General features: G+C 47.2%; 1 protein-coding gene across 1 annotated transcript in view; it reads left to right on the forward strand.

The window, feature by feature from the left end:
* The first annotated feature begins 2477 nt into the window (after positions 1–2477).
* Positions 2478–19640, forward strand: part of LOC140408629 (protein NipSnap homolog 1-like) — a 62729-nt gene continuing 45566 nt past the window's right edge. Inside the window, exon 1 of the mRNA XM_072496093.1 lies at positions 2478–2673. Coding sequence (XP_072352194.1) covers positions 2594–2673 — 80 coding nt within the window. The 5' untranslated portion in view covers positions 2478–2593. The remainder of the gene's footprint in view (positions 2674–19640) is intronic.

Genomic DNA, 19640 nt, shown 5'->3' on the forward strand with positions numbered 1-19640 from the left:
CAGCAATTTAGGACAACGTTGCCCGGTATTCCGAAAGAACCAATTCATAAAAAACTAGAGAGGAAACTTATTTTTTTTAAAAGGAGGCAGAAGAGGTATTATGACAAATCCACAACCCAGGCTACAACCATTGCAAAAATATGACACAGTCAGGGTGGAAGATCCTGATGGGAACGGTTGGTTGAAGTATACTAAGGTACTACAACAGACAGGTTCTCATTTATATATTTTTTTTAATTCTTTTTTATAAATTTAGTGTACCCAATTAATTTTTTCCAATTAAGGGGCAATTTAGTGTGGTCAATCCACCTAGCCTGCACATCTTTGGGTTGTGAGGGCGAAACCCACGCAAACACGGGGAGAATGTTCAAACTCCACATGGACAGTAACCCAGAGCTGGGATCAAACCTGGGACCTCGGTGCCGTGAGGCTGCAGGGCTAACCCATTGTGCCGCCATGCTGCCCTTTCTCATTCAGATCTAATCATCACTGATGACGGAACAGTTTTAAGGAGAAACAGGAGAACTTTGCAGAAGGTTCAGCAACCTTTTGTTCTGGAACCACAAGAGGGCATTGTAAGCAATCCAAGGACAGTTGAAAAAGAGTCACCTCAGCATACAGAGCCAGAACAAAGTAAAAATGCACAAATTCAAGAAGAACAACAAGAAACATCTGTAATAGCAAATGAAAACGAAACACATTCACAAATTCAACAAGAAGGTCAACAAGACAAAGAAGAAAGCTGGATAGATTGAATTTGTGATAGACTGTAAATAGTTGAATGATCGAAAGAATGATGCATATCATGTGTACTGTATTGTAAAACAAAGTCATGTATGTAAATAGTTTATATTTCCAAAGGAAAGGCGATGTGATGATATGCATAAGCAATCATTTAAATAGTGATGTAAATGACCTCCAACCAGCAGGTGGCAGTGTAAATCTACCGCATGACTGTACCTTGGGGAGTCTGGAGATAGTCATGTTAGTGGATAGTCATACTTGCAGTAGCTCTGGGATAATTTATCATAATTAGTAGTTTGTAATATATTTCTCATTGGTATCTGAACTATGCATTTATTTTATATTAAAGCATCGTAACTAGTCAAGAACTAGGCATTCTATTGTGCATAATTCCTACCGGCCAAGTGCCAGAACGTAACAATAGGTGCAGCAGTTTCAGTTTTTTCTGATGTTGAACTGCAGTTGGAGAGAAACCCTCTTCAGCCATCATGCAAAATACTATACAAGGCAGGTCATAGAGGAACTGAACGCAGACCTCCAATATTAAGAGAAAATAATCGCAGATGCATTTTCTGATTCAGAATCAGATTTGCTCACTCTGGAGCAAGAAGGTCTGCACTGATTTGCATCTGATATCCAGAGTAGAGGAACTAAGAAGACCAGTCCAGAAACTTCAAAGCTGAATTGCCTCAGCTGTTCACAGGACCAGGAAAGATGAAGACAGTGTACAACAAAACTTTACCTCCAGAAATGAAATGCCCATTGGCCAATCAGGCAGTGTGAATTACCAAGCAATCAGCATTTGACATTCCTGTGTTTGTCCCGATGAGTGCAAGACAAAAAACTTCAACAACATGTTCCTCTTTTTAGCAATATTGGTAAGAGGATTTGGAATTCCAAGACCTCTCTGTGCAAGTTTTGCTCACATCTACGACAGCACGGTAGCATAGTGATTAGCACTATGGCTCCACAGCACCAGGATCCCAGGTTCAATTCCCGCTTGGGTCACTGTCTGTGCGGAGTCTGCATGTTTTCCTCGTGTCTGTGTGGGTTTCCTCCGGGTTCTCCGGTTTCCGCTCACAGTCCAAAGATGTGCAGGTTAAGTGGATTGGCCATGCTAAATTGCCCTTAGGTTAGATGGGGTTGCTGGGTTACGGAGATAGGGTGGAGGTGTGCTCTTTCCAAGAGCCGATGCAGGCTCCATGGGCCGAATGGCCTCTTTCTGCACTGTACATTCTATGATTCTACCATGCAAATCCACAAACTTCATGGGAATCAACGCCCGTCCATGCTGAGGGAGATAGTGAGATGCCTCCCTCATTCACGAAAGGCTCAATGCCACAACTTGGGACAGAAAATTTTGGGTATTAGTGTGGAACTGTGAATCTGTCTAAATTCGGTGTGCCAGTAACACAAAAAAATAATGGCCAGTCCATTGGGGGAAATCTGACCCAAAGAGAAATAGGATTGTATCTGTCTATATTTGTGTGTCCTGAATAGATTATAAAGTTATTTCCTATCGAAAATGTGTTCACAAACTGAAATAATGGATTTAAATGAACATATTTTTGATAAGGAGTGTTATTTCCAGAGATTTATTGCAGGTAAACTCCAAGCATGTGATACTGTATTGTCGCTGTGTTATTGCGATTCCAAAGCACCGAGAGATATGCACATGATGCACAATTAGGTAGGGACATGACCAGAGCATTTTCCATTTCCTGCCTATGTGCAGCGATGTGGCGCTCACGATCCCTGGCTGAATGACGTTCGCCGAGAGAGGACTTTGGCAGACCTTGGAAGAAAAACACACACAAACGCCGACCTTTCCAGCCAGAAAAACAAGAAGATGGCGGCGATGTGGCCTGCTCGGATGTGGAAATCGCCGGCACTGTTAGCGCGGAGCTCGGTGGCACTGACTTTGACCAGGTAAATGCCCGGTGGCTCCGCCTGCATCCCCTGCGCTGCTGCTGCCAATGTTCCTGGGCGCTGGCAAGGGACCCTGCGGCACAGTTCCCAGTGCTGAAGGCATCTTTCTGTTCGTGGGATGATTGCCGCGTGTTTAATATGTCTCATTCAGAACTAAAACAAAAATCCACCGCCATTCCCCTTCCGAACGCTGTGAAATAAATGTCACCGTCTGAAGTTTGTGATTTATCACAAATGCCATACATCAGGCAAGGCGTTCACAATGTCAATGGGATTTCCTCAATCTGTTGTTGTTAGCTACAAATAAGAACTTCGTTAATGTGCAATGGAGTATTTGAGTTTACTTTGTCACTCTTAACGAGCGTTACGAAATGGGTGGAAGCTGTTTTGATTGCTGAACGATATTTTAAATAAATCCCCCCCCCCCTTCATACCTGCAATTATTTTTTAATTGTGATGAATTGGCCGTAGAAAAATTGCTCACTTTCTAAAGTAAAATGTTCAAGCAACTACCATGCCTTTTGATTAAGTAAGCGGATCATATTTATCATCTCTGGTTAAGGGTGCATTGGGGCACGAGGCTTTGCTTCACACCCACATTTAGCCTGAATCCAATGTCATGGCTCAAGATGATACCGGAACAAAATATTCTGTGAAGATATGTAAGCTGTGGCTTTGACCTCAATTCAGTTTCATAGAGATATTTCATAAGAATCCCTACAGTGCAGAAGGAGGCAATTCAGCCCATCGAGTCTGCACTGGCCCCTGGAAAGAGCACCCTACATAGGCCCACGCCTCCACCCTATTCCAGCAACCCCACCTAACTGATTGGACACTAAATGGCAAGTTAGCATGGCCAATCCACCTAACCTGCACATCTTTGGACTGTGGGAGGAAACCGGAGTACCCGGGGGAACCCCACGCAGACATGGGGAGAAAATGCAAACTTCACATAGACCATCACCCAAGGCCGGAATTGAGCCTGGGTCCCTGGAGCAGCGAGGCAGCAGTGCTAACCACTGCCGCCCTGTTTATGGAATTCACAGACATTATACAATTGTGAATTAATACAGCATTAAAGTACAGATCAAGAATAGGCAGTTCAGATGTCAGATCCTGACCTGTAGTAGTGCAAGGCTTTAATAACTCCAGTGCAAAGCCACACCTTAGATACAGTATTGTAATTTAGACTTCTTCAGATGCTTTTCCTTCTTTTAGGCTTCATTCAGCCTTGTAGAGCTGGAATCCCACCCAAAAGGTCAGTGGACCAAATCCAACAGAGAAAGTATCCCTGCAGTTAAACTCATCCAACTGGTTAAATGGTTTCTCAACCTCATGAATGAATGTCTTTAAGACAGAGATAGATAGGTTCTTGATTAATATGGAGATCAGGGGTTATAGGGAGAAGGCAGGAAAATGGGGATGAGAAACATATCAGTCATGATTAAGTGACGGAGCAGGCTTGATGGGCCAAATGGCCTAATTCTGCTCCTATGGCTTCTGGTCTTGTGCCCTGCAACCCCTTCTATCCCACCTCCAGCACAATAATTCACTTCCAGGATAATTCCAGACCAATGTCACTCCTTCAAAGTCAAGATGTCTTACTTACAGAACAATTAAGTAGTTTGATTGCTTATCTACAGACAATAGCAATGCTTTTGCTACCTGTGGTGTCTGACAAAAGCTGTCTCTGCTGAAGCTACTCTAATTAGATTATATTGTGGGCTGTAGACATAACTTAATCGTTTTTGTACTTGGGTAACTTCAGGCATATATAGGGCGGCACGGTGGCACAGTGGTTAGCACTGCTTCCTACAGCACTGGGGACCCGGGGTTCAATCCCAGCCCGGGTCACTGTCTGTGTAAAGTTTGCACATTCTCCCCGTGTCAGCATGGATTTCACCCCCACAACACAAAGATGTGCAGGTTAGGTGGATTGGCCACACTAAATTGCCCCTTAATTGGAAAACGTAAGGCATATATTAGTTAATAGTCAACATTATTAGCTTGGATGGTGTTTTATTCCGATATCCATCAAATAAAACTGGCAGAAGAGAAGGCAATTTCCTAACATGCATTTGCCGAGAGCAATTTTGAGGGAGGTATCTTAAAATAACTTGCTTTGAAATCTAAGGAATGTCGTGCAAAGAGGGAAACCATTAATTTTTGAGAAAAACAAGTCTACAATTACCAAAATAATCTTTTTAATGTTAGGATAAAGAAAATGCTTCTATCTTAATTTCCCAACATTAAATTAACTGCCGGAAGAACAGAGCACAGCATGTATGTCAGAGCAACACATGTTGTTTGATCTTGGAGACTGATTGAAATCAGTCCACATTATAATGAGGCTTGTAACTGTGCATAACATTTGACAGATGTTAATCTTACATTGATGACTACTGTATACATTCCAGAAGAGAGAAGAATAGCTTCCAAATTGGATCTTTTGTTACCTTTAATTGGTTCTCTGACTGTGTTATCAATTGGAAAATCCAATTGAGACAAGTCTGTGGCATCTGTGCATACAACTTCTACAATTTAATTGAAAAGTTATGTTTTGTACTTGGTAACACAAAGAGATGGTTTCACTGCTGATTTTTCTCATTCTGTTTACTGATCAATTATTTTCCAAGATAAACTGGAGAACGTGCGTTGAAATCACTTAAAATTGACTTCTGGTGCCACAGAAGGCTGTGGAGGCCAAATCACTGAGTGTCTTTAAGATAGAGATAGATAAGTTCTTGATTAATGAGGAAATCGGGGGGAGAAGGCAGGAGAATGGGGATGAGAAACACATCAGCCATTTTTTTAAAAAAAAATTTAGAGTACCCAATTCATTTTTTTTTTCCAATTAAGGGGCAATTTAGCGTGGCCAATCCACCTACACTGCACATCTTTGGGTTGTGGGGGCAAACCCCACGCAAACACAGGGAGAATGTGCATACTCCACATGGACAGTGACCTAGAGCCAGGATCGAACCTCTGTGCCGTGAGGCAGCAATGCTAACCACTGCGTCACCATGCTGGTGAAACACATCAGCCATGATTGAATGGCAGAGCAGATTTGTTGGGCAAAATGGCCTAATTCTGCTCCTATATGTTATGATCGTATGGCTATGAGGTGAGCAGCTGCAAACCAGGTGGCTCCTGCCTGGGGATTTGTTTTTTTTGGCCCTTTTTACCTGTTTAACGGGTGATTTTTAGGAAAAAATTAGTACAGTGTGACAGAATTAGATCCCCTCTGTCAAGCATGTCTAAGGGGTATAATACTAGGCATAAGTTGGGCAAGAGATCTTCGTCCGATTCGGATGTCTCCTGAGCCTTATAAGGGGAGAAAATGGTGGTAGTCTCTGTGGCACCGTTGCCCTCTCAGTGGACGACCGAGTGGTGGAATTCTTGTCGGGGGAGCTTAAGAGCCAAGTGGTTGCTGAAGATCTGATGAAGGGAACGGGAGTGAGGTGGGGGGAGGGGCAGCAGTCATTGGAACCAGGTCGAGCAGGTTTCGATGGGGCTGGGAGGTGTGAAAGTTGGGGGGGGGGGGGGGGGGGTGGTGGGATCGATACTGGGAGAGGTGTTTGCAAGAGAAAGTGGATGGGGGCATTCTGGGAGGGAGGGGGGAGGGGTTTCATGGTAACAAAAGATAGGGTGGGTCAGGCCAGAGGGGCAGGGCTCAGGATTATGATAATGGTGGATAGGAGGGGTGGGGTGGGGTGGGTGGGTGGGGGGGGGCACGATGAGAGCTCCCCCAGTCAGAATAGTGACGTGGAACGTGAGCGGATTAGGGGGACGGGTGAAAAGATCAAGAGTTTTCACACATTTTAAGAGCTTAAAGGCCGATGTGGTGATGCTGATGTAGACCCACTTGATTGTGAAGGATCAGGTGAGGCTTAGGAAGGGTTAGATGATTCAGGTGTTTAACTTGGGGTTTGACAGTAGGACTCGGAGGGGGGGTGGGGGTTAGCGGTATTGGTGGGCAAGAGGATGAGGTTTCAGATGGAGAAGGTGGTGACGGATCAGAGAGGCAGGTATGTGACAGAGACGGGGGTGCCAGAGGGGAGGTTGGTGACACTGGCGAGTGTATATGGCCCCAACTGGATGATGCGGGGTTTGTGAAGAGGATGCTGGGTGCCATCCTGTATTTGAACACCCATGAGTTGATAGTAGGGTGGGATTGGAACATGGTGTTGGAACCGAAAGTGAAGCCGAGCTCGCTAACTAAGTCGGGTGCGAAAGTGTTGGCTGGGCTCATAAGGGAGATGGGAGGAATGGACCTTTGGAGGTTCTTGCAGCTGAGGGAATGGAAGTATTTGTTTTTCTCCCCGGTGCACAAGGTGTATTTGAGGATTTACTTTTGTGGTGGGAACGGCGCTATTGGCTGGGGTTAAGAGATCAGAGTACTCAGCAATCATGATTTTGGATCACGCTACGCATTGGATGAATGTGGTTTTGGAGTAAGGGGTAGCCCAGAGACTGGGGTGGAGAATGTACGTGGGGTTATTAGCGGGTAAGGCAGATGAACTTAGAGCACTTATTAGTACTTGGAACTACGATGTTGTGGCTATCACAGAAACATGGTTAAAGGAACGGCAGGATTGGCAGCCGAACATTGGAGGATATAAATGCTTCAGGAGAGATAGAGGGGGATGTAAAAGGAGTGGAGGAGTAGCATTACTGGTTAAGGAGAATATTATAGCCGTACTGCGGGAGGACACCTTGGAGGGCTCATACAATGAGGCAATCTGTGTAGAGCTTAGGAACAGGAAGCACAAAGTTGGGGGTTTATTACAGCCCCCCCCCAACTGCCAGCGAGAGATAGAGGAGCAGATAGGTAGAGAGATTTTGGATAGGTGCAAAAGTAACAGGGTTGTTGTTGTAGAGGATTTTAACTTCCCCTATATTGACTGGGACTGCCTTAGTGCTAGGGATTTGGATGGGGCAGAGTTTGTAAGGTGTATCCAGGAAGCCTTCTTGATGCAATATGTAAATAGTCCAACTATGGAAGGGGCAGTACTGGATCTGGTATTGGGGACTGATCCTTGACAGGTGGTTGAGGCTTCAGTAGGGGAACATTTTGGGAGTAGTAACAACAATTCCGAAAGTTTTAGGGTACTTTTGGACAGGGACAAGGGTAACCATTGCGTTAAGGTGCTAAACTGGGGAAAGGCAAATTACGATAACATGAGACAGGAATTGAAGAATTTGCATTGGGTGCAACTGTTGGATAATAAATCAACATCGGAAATGTGGGAGTCTTTCAAGCGACAGTTGATTAGGATTCAGGAAAGTCACGTTCCTGAGAGAATGAAGGATAAGTATGGGAAGTTTAGGGAACCTTAGATAACGAGGGATATTGTGAACCTCGCCAAAAAGAAAAAGGAGACTTTTGTACGGTCTAGAATGGTGGGAACAGTCAAAAGCCTGAGGAGTAGAAAGAAAGTAGGAAGGTACTGAAGCTGGAAATTAGGAGGGCTAGGAGGGTCATGAGGGGTCATGAAAAGCTCTTGGCAAGTAGGATTAAGGTGAATCCCAAAGCTTTTTATTCATATGTAAAAAGCAAGAGGGTGGCCAGGGAAAGGATTGGACCACTTAAGGACAATGGGGGGAATCAAGGACAATGGGGGGGAATCTATGTGTTGAGCCAGAGGAAATGGGTAAGGTACTAAATGAATACTTTGCATCAGTGTTCACGAAAGAAAGGGCTTTATGGAAGTTGATTCTTGGGTAGGGTGTGTGGACAGTCTGGATCATGTTAACATCGAAAAGGAGGAAGTATTGGGTCTTTTAAAAGACATTAAGGTAGGTAAGTCTCCTGGGCCAGATGGGATTTATCCCAGAATACTGAGGGAAGCAAGGGAGGAAATTGCTGTGCGTTGACTGACAACTTTGTATCTTCATTGGCTACAGGTGAGATCCCAGAGGACTGGAGAATAGCTAATGTGGTACCGCTGTTTAAGAAAGGTAGCAGGGATAATCCTGGAAACCATAGGCCGATGGGCCTCACATCGGCAGTAGGTAAATTATTGGAGAGAATGCTCAGGGCCAGGATTTATACCCATTTGGAAACAAATGGACTCATTAGCGATAGACAGCATGGTTTTGTGAAGGGGAGATCGTGCCTCACTAACATTGATCGAGTTTTTTGAGGAAGTGACAAAGATGATTGATGAGGGGGGGGGGGCGGTGGTAGATGTTGTTTGCATGGCCTTCAGTAAAGCCTTTGGCAAGGTGCCTCATGGCAGACTGGTACAAAAGGTGACGTCACATAGGATCAGAGGTGAGCTGGTAAGATGGATATAGAGCTGGCTCGGTCACAGATTGCAAAGGGTAGCAGTAGAAGGGTGTTTTTCTGAATGGAAGGTTGTGACTAGTGGTGTTCCACAGGGAGCGGTGCTTGGGCCTCTGTTGTTTGTGGCATACATAAACGATTTGGAGGAAAATGTAGCCGGTCTGATCAGTAAGTTCGCGGATGACACCAAGGTTGGTGGAGTGGCAGATAGTGTTGAGGATTGTCAGAAGATATAGCAGGACGTAGATAGGTTGGAGACTTGGGCAGAGAAATGGCAAATGGAGTTATTCCGGACAAATGTGAGTTCATGCATTTTGGTAGGTCTAACATAGAGGGGAAATAAACCGTAAATGATAAAACTCTTAGGAATATAGAAAGTCAGAGAGATCTGGGCGTGCAGGTCCACACATCTTTGAAGGTGGCAACGCAAGTGGACAAGGTAGTCAAGCAAGCATACGGAGGGCAGCATAGTGGTGCAGTGGGTTAGCACTGCTGCCTCGCGGCGCCGAGGTCCCAGGTTCAATCCCGGCTCTGGGCCATTGTCCGTGTGGAATTTGCACATTCTCCCCGTGTCTGCGTGGGTTTCGCCCCCACAACCCAAAAGATGTGCAGGATAGGTGAATTGGCCTTGCTAAATTGCCCCTTAATTGGAAAAAAAGAATTGGGTACTCTAAATTTTTTTTAAAAAGCATACGGAATGCTTGCCTTCATTGGACGGGGCATCAAGTATAAAAACTGGTAAGTCATGTTACAGTTGTATAGAACCTTGGTACGGCCGCACTTGGAATATTGCGCACAATTCTGGTCGCCGCATGACCAGAAGAATATGGAGGCTTTGGAGATGGTGTAGACGAGGTTTACCAGGATGCTGCCTGGTCTGGAGGGTGTTAGCTATGTGGAGAAGCTGAATAGACTCGAACTGTTTTTATGAGAACAACTGAGGTTGAGGGGTGACCTGATAGAGGTCTACAAGATTATGAGGGGCATGGATAGAGTGGATGGGCGGGCACTCTTTCCAAGGTGGAGGGTCAATTAGCAGGGGACATAGGTTTAAGATCTGTGGGGCAAAGTTTAGAGGACATGTGCGAGGCAGGTTTTTTACGCAGAGGGTGGTGAGTGCCTGGAACGCGTTGCCAGTGGAGGTTGTGGAAGCAGATACATTAACGGCATTCAAAAGGCATCGTGACAAACACATGGATAGGATGGGTATAGAGGGATACAGCACAAGGAAGTGCTGAGGGTTTTGGCAAAAGTTGGTATCATGACCAGTACAGGCTTGGAGGGCCAAAGGGCCTGTTTCTGTGTATTGTTCTTTGTTAAGATCAGGAAGGTGGTCGAGGAGATGTGGGGTTTAATTTCATGGATGAGGTCTCGTGGTCGGTGGTTTGGGAGACTCTAAAGGCAGTGGTGATGGGGGAAGGTGAAGTTGTTCAAGGCTAAGGTAGAGAGGAAGGAGAGGGAGGAACACCAAAGGCTGATAGAGGAGATGTTAGAGGTGGATGGGAGGTACGTGGCGGACCCGGACTCGGGTCTCCTGGCAAAGAGGAAAGAGTTGCAGGTGAGGTGCGACCTATTGTCCATGGGGAAAGCAGTGTGCCAGCTCAGAAGGGCGAGGTTTATGAGTATGGGAGAAGGCAGGACGTATGTTGGCCAGTCAGCTCCGGAGGGAGGCCGCCGAGAGGGAGATAGTCCGGGTGTGGGATAAGGCGCGGAATTTGGTGGTGGCTCCGGAGCAGATTAATAAAGTATTTTATAAGAAATTTAAGGACAAGTTGGCTCCGCTGATGGTGAGAATGTTTGAGGATGTGATGAAGAGGAGAGTCTTGCCACGAACGATGGGGCAGGCTTCCATCGCGCTGTTGTTAAGTAAGGACAAGGAACCGGTGGAGTGTGGGTCGTATAGGGCCATACCTCTGGTGAATGTAGATGCCAAGACACTGGCAAAGATGTTGGCATTAAGGTTGTCTCATGAAGGGTGTCTCCCGAAGGTGACTGGGGAGGACCAGACATGGTTTATGATGGGAAGGCAGTTGTTCTCGAATATGAGGAGGTTGCTGAATGTGGTCCTTTCTCCAGCGGAGGGAAGGGAGACAGAAGTGGTGGTGGCACTGGATGCGGAGAAGGCATTTGATTGGGTAGACTGGAGTTATTTGATGGTGGCACTTCAGAAATTTGGGATTGGGCCAAAGTCTGTGGCGTGGGTGTGGCTGCTGTATAAGGAGCCAATGGCTCTAATAGGGTATTTCGCACTATACCGGGGTACATTGCGTTGAGGAGCTTGGGGTTGTGGAAGGGGATGGGGGGGGGGGGCATAGGGGGCGGGATTCTCCGAGCCTCCACGCTGAAATCATGGTCGGGGCTGAGGATGGGTGTCAAACCCGAGATCGGGTCTGACAGCGCTCCGCGATTCTCCGATCCCCGGAGAATCGCTGCCAATTACGCGCACGCAGTCGATGCGGCGCCAGTCGGGGGCCATTGAAAGAGGCCCCCGCGCCGATTCACCGAGTGCAGCTGGCCGAGTTCCCGACGACATGGTTTTCTCATGGTTCCACTCGTCGGGGACTCAGCGTGGTGGCTGCGGACTCAGTCCGTGGCTGTCCTGGTGGGAGGGGGCGGCTCCAGGGGATCATTCACCGGGGGGGGGGCTCCAGGACAGCCAGGCTATCAAGTGGGGGCCACCGATCCGTGGACATGCGCAATCTGGGGTGGCCTATGGTTTTGGTGCCAATCCATGGTGTGGGTCGGCCGTGTCGCGCGGGGTGGCCGCCGAAGGCTGGCGCCGTGCTCGTGTGCGGACCCCCGACCGGAGGAGCAGGGCCCCGTATCGGCAGCCAGAGCTGTGAGGAGTACTCCAGGGCCTTGCTAGCCCCTTGCAAATCGGAGAATCACCCTGGGTTTTCTCCAGGTAAGTCCAGATTGATTCACGCGCGTTTTTACGCGGGCTTGGGGACATAGCCCCATTATTGGAGATCCCTGCCCAGGGTATCCCTTTATTTATTTTTTATTTAAAAAAATTAATTTGGAGTACCCAATTCTTTTTTTCCAATTAAGGGGCAATTTAGAGTGTTCAATCCACCTACTCTGCACATCTTTGGGTTGTGGGGGCGAAACCCACGCAAACACGGTGAGAATGTGCAAACTCCACACGGACAGTGACCCAGAGCCGGGATTGAACCTGGGACCTCGGCACCGTGAGACTGCAGTGCTAACCACTGCGCCACCATGCTGCCCCAAGGTATCCTTTTATGCCGGTGATCTGCTATTGTACATTTTGGAGTTAAGCACGTCGGTGGGGAGTATAATGGTGTTGCTCCAGAGATTCAGGATGATCTTGGGGCATAAATTGAATTTCGGGAAAAGTGAGTATTTTTTGGAGTCCCCGCCAGGAGCCCTGCCCAATCCCGTGCCACCTGCACCCTCAAATACCTAAAGTGAGTCGCTGCCAAGCGGAGTTTTTGACCCTGGAAAAGGTGAAGTTTGAGCTGGGGGTGAGGGTGGGGGCCTGGTGAAGGAGTGGTTCTACAATTGATGGGATGTGTTTATCATGCACTTTCAGGAGTCGGTTACCGTCGACTGCTGGGTGGGGGGTTGTGGGTTTTTTTTTTGCTTATTTGGGATTGTTTATATATTGTGAAAACGTTGAAAGTTTGTTGAATAAAAATACTTTTAAAAGAAAGATTTGATGAAGGCGATCGAGGGGGCTGTGGCACCTATTTGTGCGACCTTGGACAGGTTGGATCACCGGATGGAGGTACAGGGAACGACGATTAAGAAGGTGGAGGAGGCGCTGAATGATCACTGCGATTGGATTGTCTATTTGGAGGCAGAGATGTCGGGGGAGTGACAGGCATTAACGGCCAAATGATCCAGGCCGATGATCTGGAAAATTGCTCCAGACGACAGAATTTAAGGATTGTTGGACTGCCGGAGGGCCTAAAAGGTACAAGCGCCACTGACTATGTCTCCAACATGTTTGGGCAGTTGGTGGTGGAGGAGGTCTTTTTCATCCTTCCTGAGTTGGACCGGGCCCATCGATCGCTCAGACAGAAGCCCAGAGCGGGGGAGCCACCATGGGCAATTATTGTCTGATTCCACATGTAACTGGTTAAGGCGCAGGTCCTGAGATGGGCGAAAGACACTCGAGAGTGTGGATGAGAGAGCGATCCCACAGAATATATCAGGACTTCGGAGCAGAGTTGGCAAGAAGGCGCACGGTGTTTAATAGAACCAAGGTGGCCCTCTCCAGAAGTAACATGCATTTTGGGATGGTTTACCTGGCTCGTCTTTGTGTTACTTTCAGAGATAGAGACCATTATTTTGATGCGCCGGAGAAAACAAATGACTTTGTTAATAAACACGGTTTGGAGAAGAACTGAAGTATTTGAGGACTTTGATCCTTTTTGTTTGGGCATTCTTGAGTTCATCTTTCTTTCTTCCAATTAAGGGGCAATTTAGCGAGGCCAATCCACCTACCCTGTACATCTTTTGGGTTGTGGGGGTGAGACCCACGCAGACATGGGGAGATTGTATTCCTGAGTTCATCTGTATTTGTAAAAGGAAATTGCGTGTGGGATGGCTGTAAAGTGGGGGAGGGCGTGTTGTTGTAATGGGGTTTTCTGCCGGGGGGGGGTTCTGGGTGTATTTGGGGATTGTTTATTGTATTGTTGGAACTGTTGGAGGGAGGGCATTGGGGTGTGGTTTTCTGTTTTCTTCCAAGGATGTGTGATATTAAAGTTGGGTTTGGGGTGGGGGCTGTTGTGGATGCATGGTGTGAAAGATTTTATTTTTATCCTGGGTGGGGGTCACCTGGCTAACGAGCTTGCTAGTAAACGGGAACGGAGTGGGGGAGACAGCTGCAGCTGGTTACCTATTGTGTTGGGGTTTTGGGGGGGGGGGGGTCAGTTCTTGGTGGGTTGTTTCTCTGGTCCAGGGTAGGTGGTGTGGGGGGGGGGGGAGGGAGGAGAGAGGGGGAGGGGCAGTTTGCTGACTTGCAGGTTCCTTTGTTTTTGAACTGGCTTGAAGAGGGGGTTGATGACCATCTTGGGTGGCCCAGAGCTGGCGCAGGTTGGGGTCCCATCACAGCGGGGATATGGCTGATCCTGGGATGGGGGGATGGGGCAGGGGGCCCCCTATCCAGTTGGTTACATGGAACTTGAGGGTGGTTAAATGGACCAGTTAAAGGATCCCTGGCATTTGCCCATTTGAAAGGTTTGAGAGCTGCTGTGGTCTTTCTACATGAGATCCATTTGAGAGTTAGGGATCAAACAAGGCAGCGGAGGGATGGATTGGACAAGTATTTCACTTGTCAGGAGCTGGATGCATCAATTGGGCAGTAGGAGATTTTGAACTGTATTTGTCTAATGCAGAGGGTAAGGCACCAGGTCCTGATGGATTCCCTGTTGAGTTTTATAAACAATTTACTGGGCTGCTGGTTCTGCTTATGTTGGAGATGTTCAACGACTCTTTGTCTCGGAAGGTGAGAGCATTGAGGGAGAACTAGGGAATAGGGACAGTGTGGCTCTGAGGCAGAGCAGACAGGGAGAAGTTGCTGAACACAGCGGGTCTGGTGGCCTGAAGTGCATATGTTTTAATGCAAGGAGCATCACGGGTAAGGCAGATGAACTTAGAGCTTGGATTAGTACTTGGAACTATGATGTTGTTGCCATTACAGAGACCTGGTTGAGGGAAGGGCAGGATTGGCAGCTAAACGTTCCAGGATTTAGATGTTTCAGGCGGGATAGAGGGGGATGTAAAAGGGGAGGTGGAGTTGCGCTACTTGTTCGGGAGAATATCACAGCTGTACTGCGAGAGGACACCTCAGAGGGCAGTGAGGCTATATGGGTAGAGATCAGGAATAAGAAGGGTGCAGTCACAATGTTGGGGGTATACTACAGGCCTCCCAACAGCCAGCGGGAGATAGAGGAGCAGATAGGTAGACAGATTTTGGAAAAGAGTAAAAACAACAGGGTTGTGGTGATGGGAGACTTCAACTTCCCCAATATTGACTGGGACTCACTTAGTGCCAGGGGCTTAGACGGGGCGGAGTTTGTAAGGAGCATCCAGGAGGGCTTCTTAAAACAATATGTAGACAGTCCAACTAGGGAAGGGGCGGTACTGGACCTGGTATTGGGGAATGAGCCCGGCCAGGTGGTAGATGTTTCAGTAGGGGAGCATTTTGGTAACAGTGACCACAATTCAGTAAGTTTTAAAGTACTGGTGGACAAGGATAAGAGTGGTCCGAGGATGAATGTGCTAAATTGGGGGAAGGCTAATTATAACAATATTAGGCGGGAACTGAAGAACATAGATTGGGGGCGGATGTTTGAGGGCAAATCAACATCTGACATGTGGGAGGCTTTCAAGTGGCAGTTGAAAGGAATACAGGACCGGCATGTTCCTGTGAGGAAGAAAGATAAATACGGCAATTTTCGGGAACCTTGGATGACGAGTGATATTGTAGGCCTCGTCAAAAAGAAAAAGGAGGCATTTGTCAGGGCTAAAAGGCTGGGAACAGACGAAGCCTGCGTGGAATATAAGGAAAGTAGGAAGGAACTTAAGCAAGGAGTCAGGAGGGCTAGAAGGGGTCACGAAAAGTCATTGGCAAATAGGGTTAAGGAAAATCCCAAGGCTTTTTACACGTACATAAAAAGCAAGAGGGTAGCCAGGGAAAGGGTTGGCCCACTGAAGGATAGGCAAGGGAATCTATGTGTGGAGCCAGAGGAAATGGGCGAGGTACTAAATGAATACTTTGCCTCAGTATTCACCAAAGAGAAGGAATTGGTAGATGTTGAGTCTGGAGAAGGGGGTGTAGATAGCCTGGGTCACATTATGATCCAAAAAGACGAGGTGTTGGGTGTCTTAAAAAATATTAAGGTAGATAAGTCCCCAGGGCCTGATGGGATCTACCCCAGAATACTGAAGGAGGCTGGAGAGGAAATTGCTGAGGCCTTGACAGAAATCTTTGGATCCTCGCTGTCTTCAGGGGATGTCCCGGAGGACTGGAGAATAGCCAATGTTGTTCCTCTGTTTAAGAAGGGTAGCAAGGATAATCCCGGGAACTACAGGCCGGTGAGCCTTACTTCAGTGGTAGGGAAATTACTGGAGAGAATTCTTCGAGACAGGATCTACTCCCATTTGGAAGCAAATGGACGTATTAGTGAGAGGCAGCACGGTTTTGTGAAGGGGAGGTCGTGTCTCACTAACTTGATAGAGTTTTTCGAGGAGGTCACTAAGATGATTGATGCAGGTAGGGCAGTAGATGTTGTCTATATGGACTTCAGTAAGGTCTTTGACAAGGTCCCTCATGGTAGACTATTACAAAAGGTGAAGTCACACGGGATCAGGGGTGAGCTGGCAAGGTGGATACAGAACTGGCTAGGCCATAGAAGGCAGAGAGTAGCAATGGAGGGATGCTTTTCTAATTGGAGGGCTGTGACCAGTGGTGTTCCACAGGGATCAGTGCTGGGACCTTTGCTCTTTGTAGTATATATAAATGATTTGGAGGAAAATGTAACTGGTCTGATTAGTAAGTTTGCAGACGACACAAAGGTTGGTGGAATTGCGGATAGCGATGAGGACTGTCGGAGGATACAGCAGGATTTAGATTGTTTGGAGACTTAGGCGGAGAGATGGCAGATGGAGTTTAATCCAGACAAATGTGAGGTATTGCATTTTGGAAGGTCTAATGCAGGTAGGGAATATACAGTGAATGGTAGAACCCTCAAGAGTATTGAAAGTCAAAGAGATCTAGGAGTACAGGTCCACAGGTCATTGAAAGGGGCAACACAGGTGGAGAAGGTAGTCAAGAAGGCATACGGCATGCTTGCCTTCATTGGCCGGGGCATTGAGTATAAGAATTGGCAAGTCATGTTGCAGCTGTATAGAACTTTAGTTAGGCCACACTTGGAGTATAGTGTTCAATTCTGGTCACCACACTACCAGAAGGATGTGGAGGCTTTAGAGAGGGTGCAGAAGAGATTTACCAGAATGTTGCCTGGTATGGAGGGCATTAGCTATGAGGAGCGGTTGAATAAACTTGGTTTGTTCTCACTGGAACGAAGGAGGTTGAGGGGAGACCTGATAGAGGTATACAAAATTATGAGGGGCATAGACAGAGTGGATAGTCAGAGGCTTTTCCCCACGGTAGAGGGGTCAATTACTAGGGGGCACAGGTTTAAGGTGAGAGGGGCAAGGTTTAGAGTAGATGTACGAGGCAAGTTTTTTACGCAGAGGGTAGTGGGTGCCTGGAACTCGCTACCGGAGGAGGTAGTGGAAGCAGGGACGATAGGGACATTTAAGGGGCATCTTGACAAATATATGAATAGGATGGGAATAGAAGGATACGGACCCAGGAAGTGTTGAAGATTGTAGTTTAGTCGGGCAGCATGGTCGGCACGGGCTTGGAGGGCCGAAGGGCCTGTTCCTGTGCTGTACATTTCTTTGTTCTTTGTGTTGTCAGACACGCTGGTGCATCATCGATCTCCTTGATCTTGAAAAAGGACAAGGGTCCCACGGAATATAGAATCATAGAATTTACAGTGCAGAAGGAGGTCATTCGACCCATCGAGTCTGCACCGACTCTTGGAAAGAGCACCCTACCCAAGGTCAACACCTCCACCCTATCCCCATAACCCAGTAACCCCACCCAACACTACGGGCAATTTTGGACATTAAGGGCAATTTATCATGGCCAATCCACCTAACCTGCACATCTTTGGACTGTGGGAGGAAACCGGAGCACCCGGAGGAAACCCACGCTCACACGGGGAGGATGTGCAGACTCCGCACAGACAGTGACCCAAGCCGGAATCGAACCTGGGACCCTGGAGCTGTGAAGCAATTGTGCTATCCACAATGCTACCGTGCCGCCCTCAATATGGGTCATGCCGCCCTATTTCTCTGTTAAATGTTGATGCAAAATTGTTAGCTGAGGTGCTGGCAATTCGTTTGGATCCTTGTCTGCCGGGGAGTGGTTTCGGAGGAGTAGACAGGGTTTGTTAAGGGCCGACATTGGGAGACTCTTGAATGTGGTGCTGTCGCCTTCCTCAGTGGGCGAGCCAGAGATGATTATCTCGAGGAGAAGGCGTTTGATCGGGTTGAGTGGAGGTACCTTTTTGAGGTCTCGGAGCGATTTAGTATTGGGCCGAATTTTATACCCTGGATTAGGCTTTTGTATAGGGCTCCCACTGTGAGTGACCGTACCAATGCTCTCAGCTCGGGGTAATTTCAGTTGAACAGGGGTACGAGGCAGGGGTGCCCATTATCCCCACTGCTCTTTGCCTTAGCAATTGAACCTCTGGTCATCGTCTTCTAAGTGGAGGCGGATAGAATGGAGCGAGAGGGAGCATAGGGTGTCCCTGTATGCGGCAATTTGTTGTTGTACATTATGGATCCTCTCTTCAATGTGGGGGAGATAATGGAGATGCTCAGGTTCCTTCTCTGGGTACAAGTTAAACCTTGATAAAGATGATTTTTTTTCCGGTGAACCCTTCGGGAAGGGGAGCTGATCTGGAGAGGTTACCGCTTCATCCGACCAGGGCTAGTTTCAGGTATCTGGGAATTCGAGTGGCTCATGATTGGGCCTCGCTCCATAAACTTAACTTGGCCAGTCTGGTTGATGGAGTAACGGCTGATTTGAAGCCCTTTTGATTTTGGAGGATGAGTCCAGACGGTGAAAATGAATTAACTTCCAAGGCTTTTGTTTTTGTTTCAGCGTTTCCCAGTCTTTCTTTCTAAGTCTTCCTTGATAGGGTCAATAGGTTAATATCCACTTTTATTGGGGTGGATAGGACCCTTCGGGTGCATAGGGCTGTTTTACAGAGGGATAGACAGTCAGTGGGGGTGGTGGCACTACCTAATCTGCTGTGTTATTACTGGGCAGCAAACTTTGATACGGTACGGAGGTGTTTTAAGGAACCGGACTCTCTATGGTGGCGTATGGAGGAGGCTTCTTGTTAAGGAACAAGCTTAAGGGCTCTTGTCACTGCTGCTCTCCCATTCTCTCGAGTGAGGTTGTCATCGAGCCAAGTATTCAAAATTTTTGAATAAAAATAGTTTTAAAAAAAGAAATCACTTAAGATTAAGTGCATAAAAATGGAGATGTTAAACTGTCCTTAACAGTTTGCATGTGCAATATAGTTGAACTGGATTACTCATCATCTTGCAACTTATTCATAGAACTCATAGAATTTGCAGTGCAGAAGAAGGCCATTCGGCCCACCAATTCTGCACCGGCCCTTGGGAAGAGCACCCTACATAATCCCACGCTTCCACCCTATCCTAGGGGCTGGTTTAGCATAGTGGGCTAAGTAATGCAGAACAAGACCAGCAGCACGGGTGCAATCGACTGCACAAATACCATAAGAACCTCACTGCTCTGAAATTTCCTCTCTTCCTCCTCTTATGCTCCAGATACAATATCCTAAATGCTCCCTCTCCACCCTTCATTCTCACTGTTGTAAAATCGAGACTTATTCCACCATTTTCTGTTCTAATCGTCCCCCCGAATCTGAAAACTGTGAAATTCTTCATTTCTCTCAATCTTGCCGCTTTCCAATAATCCCGAATTTTAAGGGTTGATTTTGCAATGCCCACAAACTGTGAGGTTCCACACTGGGTGCTTGAAAATTGACGGTGTTTCGCCAGTAATATGTTGCTAACTTTTGGTTGGTTCAATTGG

The sequence above is a fragment of the Scyliorhinus torazame genome, chromosome 1, assembly GCF_047496885.1.
Source record: "Scyliorhinus torazame isolate Kashiwa2021f chromosome 1, sScyTor2.1, whole genome shotgun sequence".
In the NCBI taxonomy this organism is placed as follows: domain Eukaryota; kingdom Metazoa; phylum Chordata; class Chondrichthyes; order Carcharhiniformes; family Scyliorhinidae; genus Scyliorhinus; species Scyliorhinus torazame.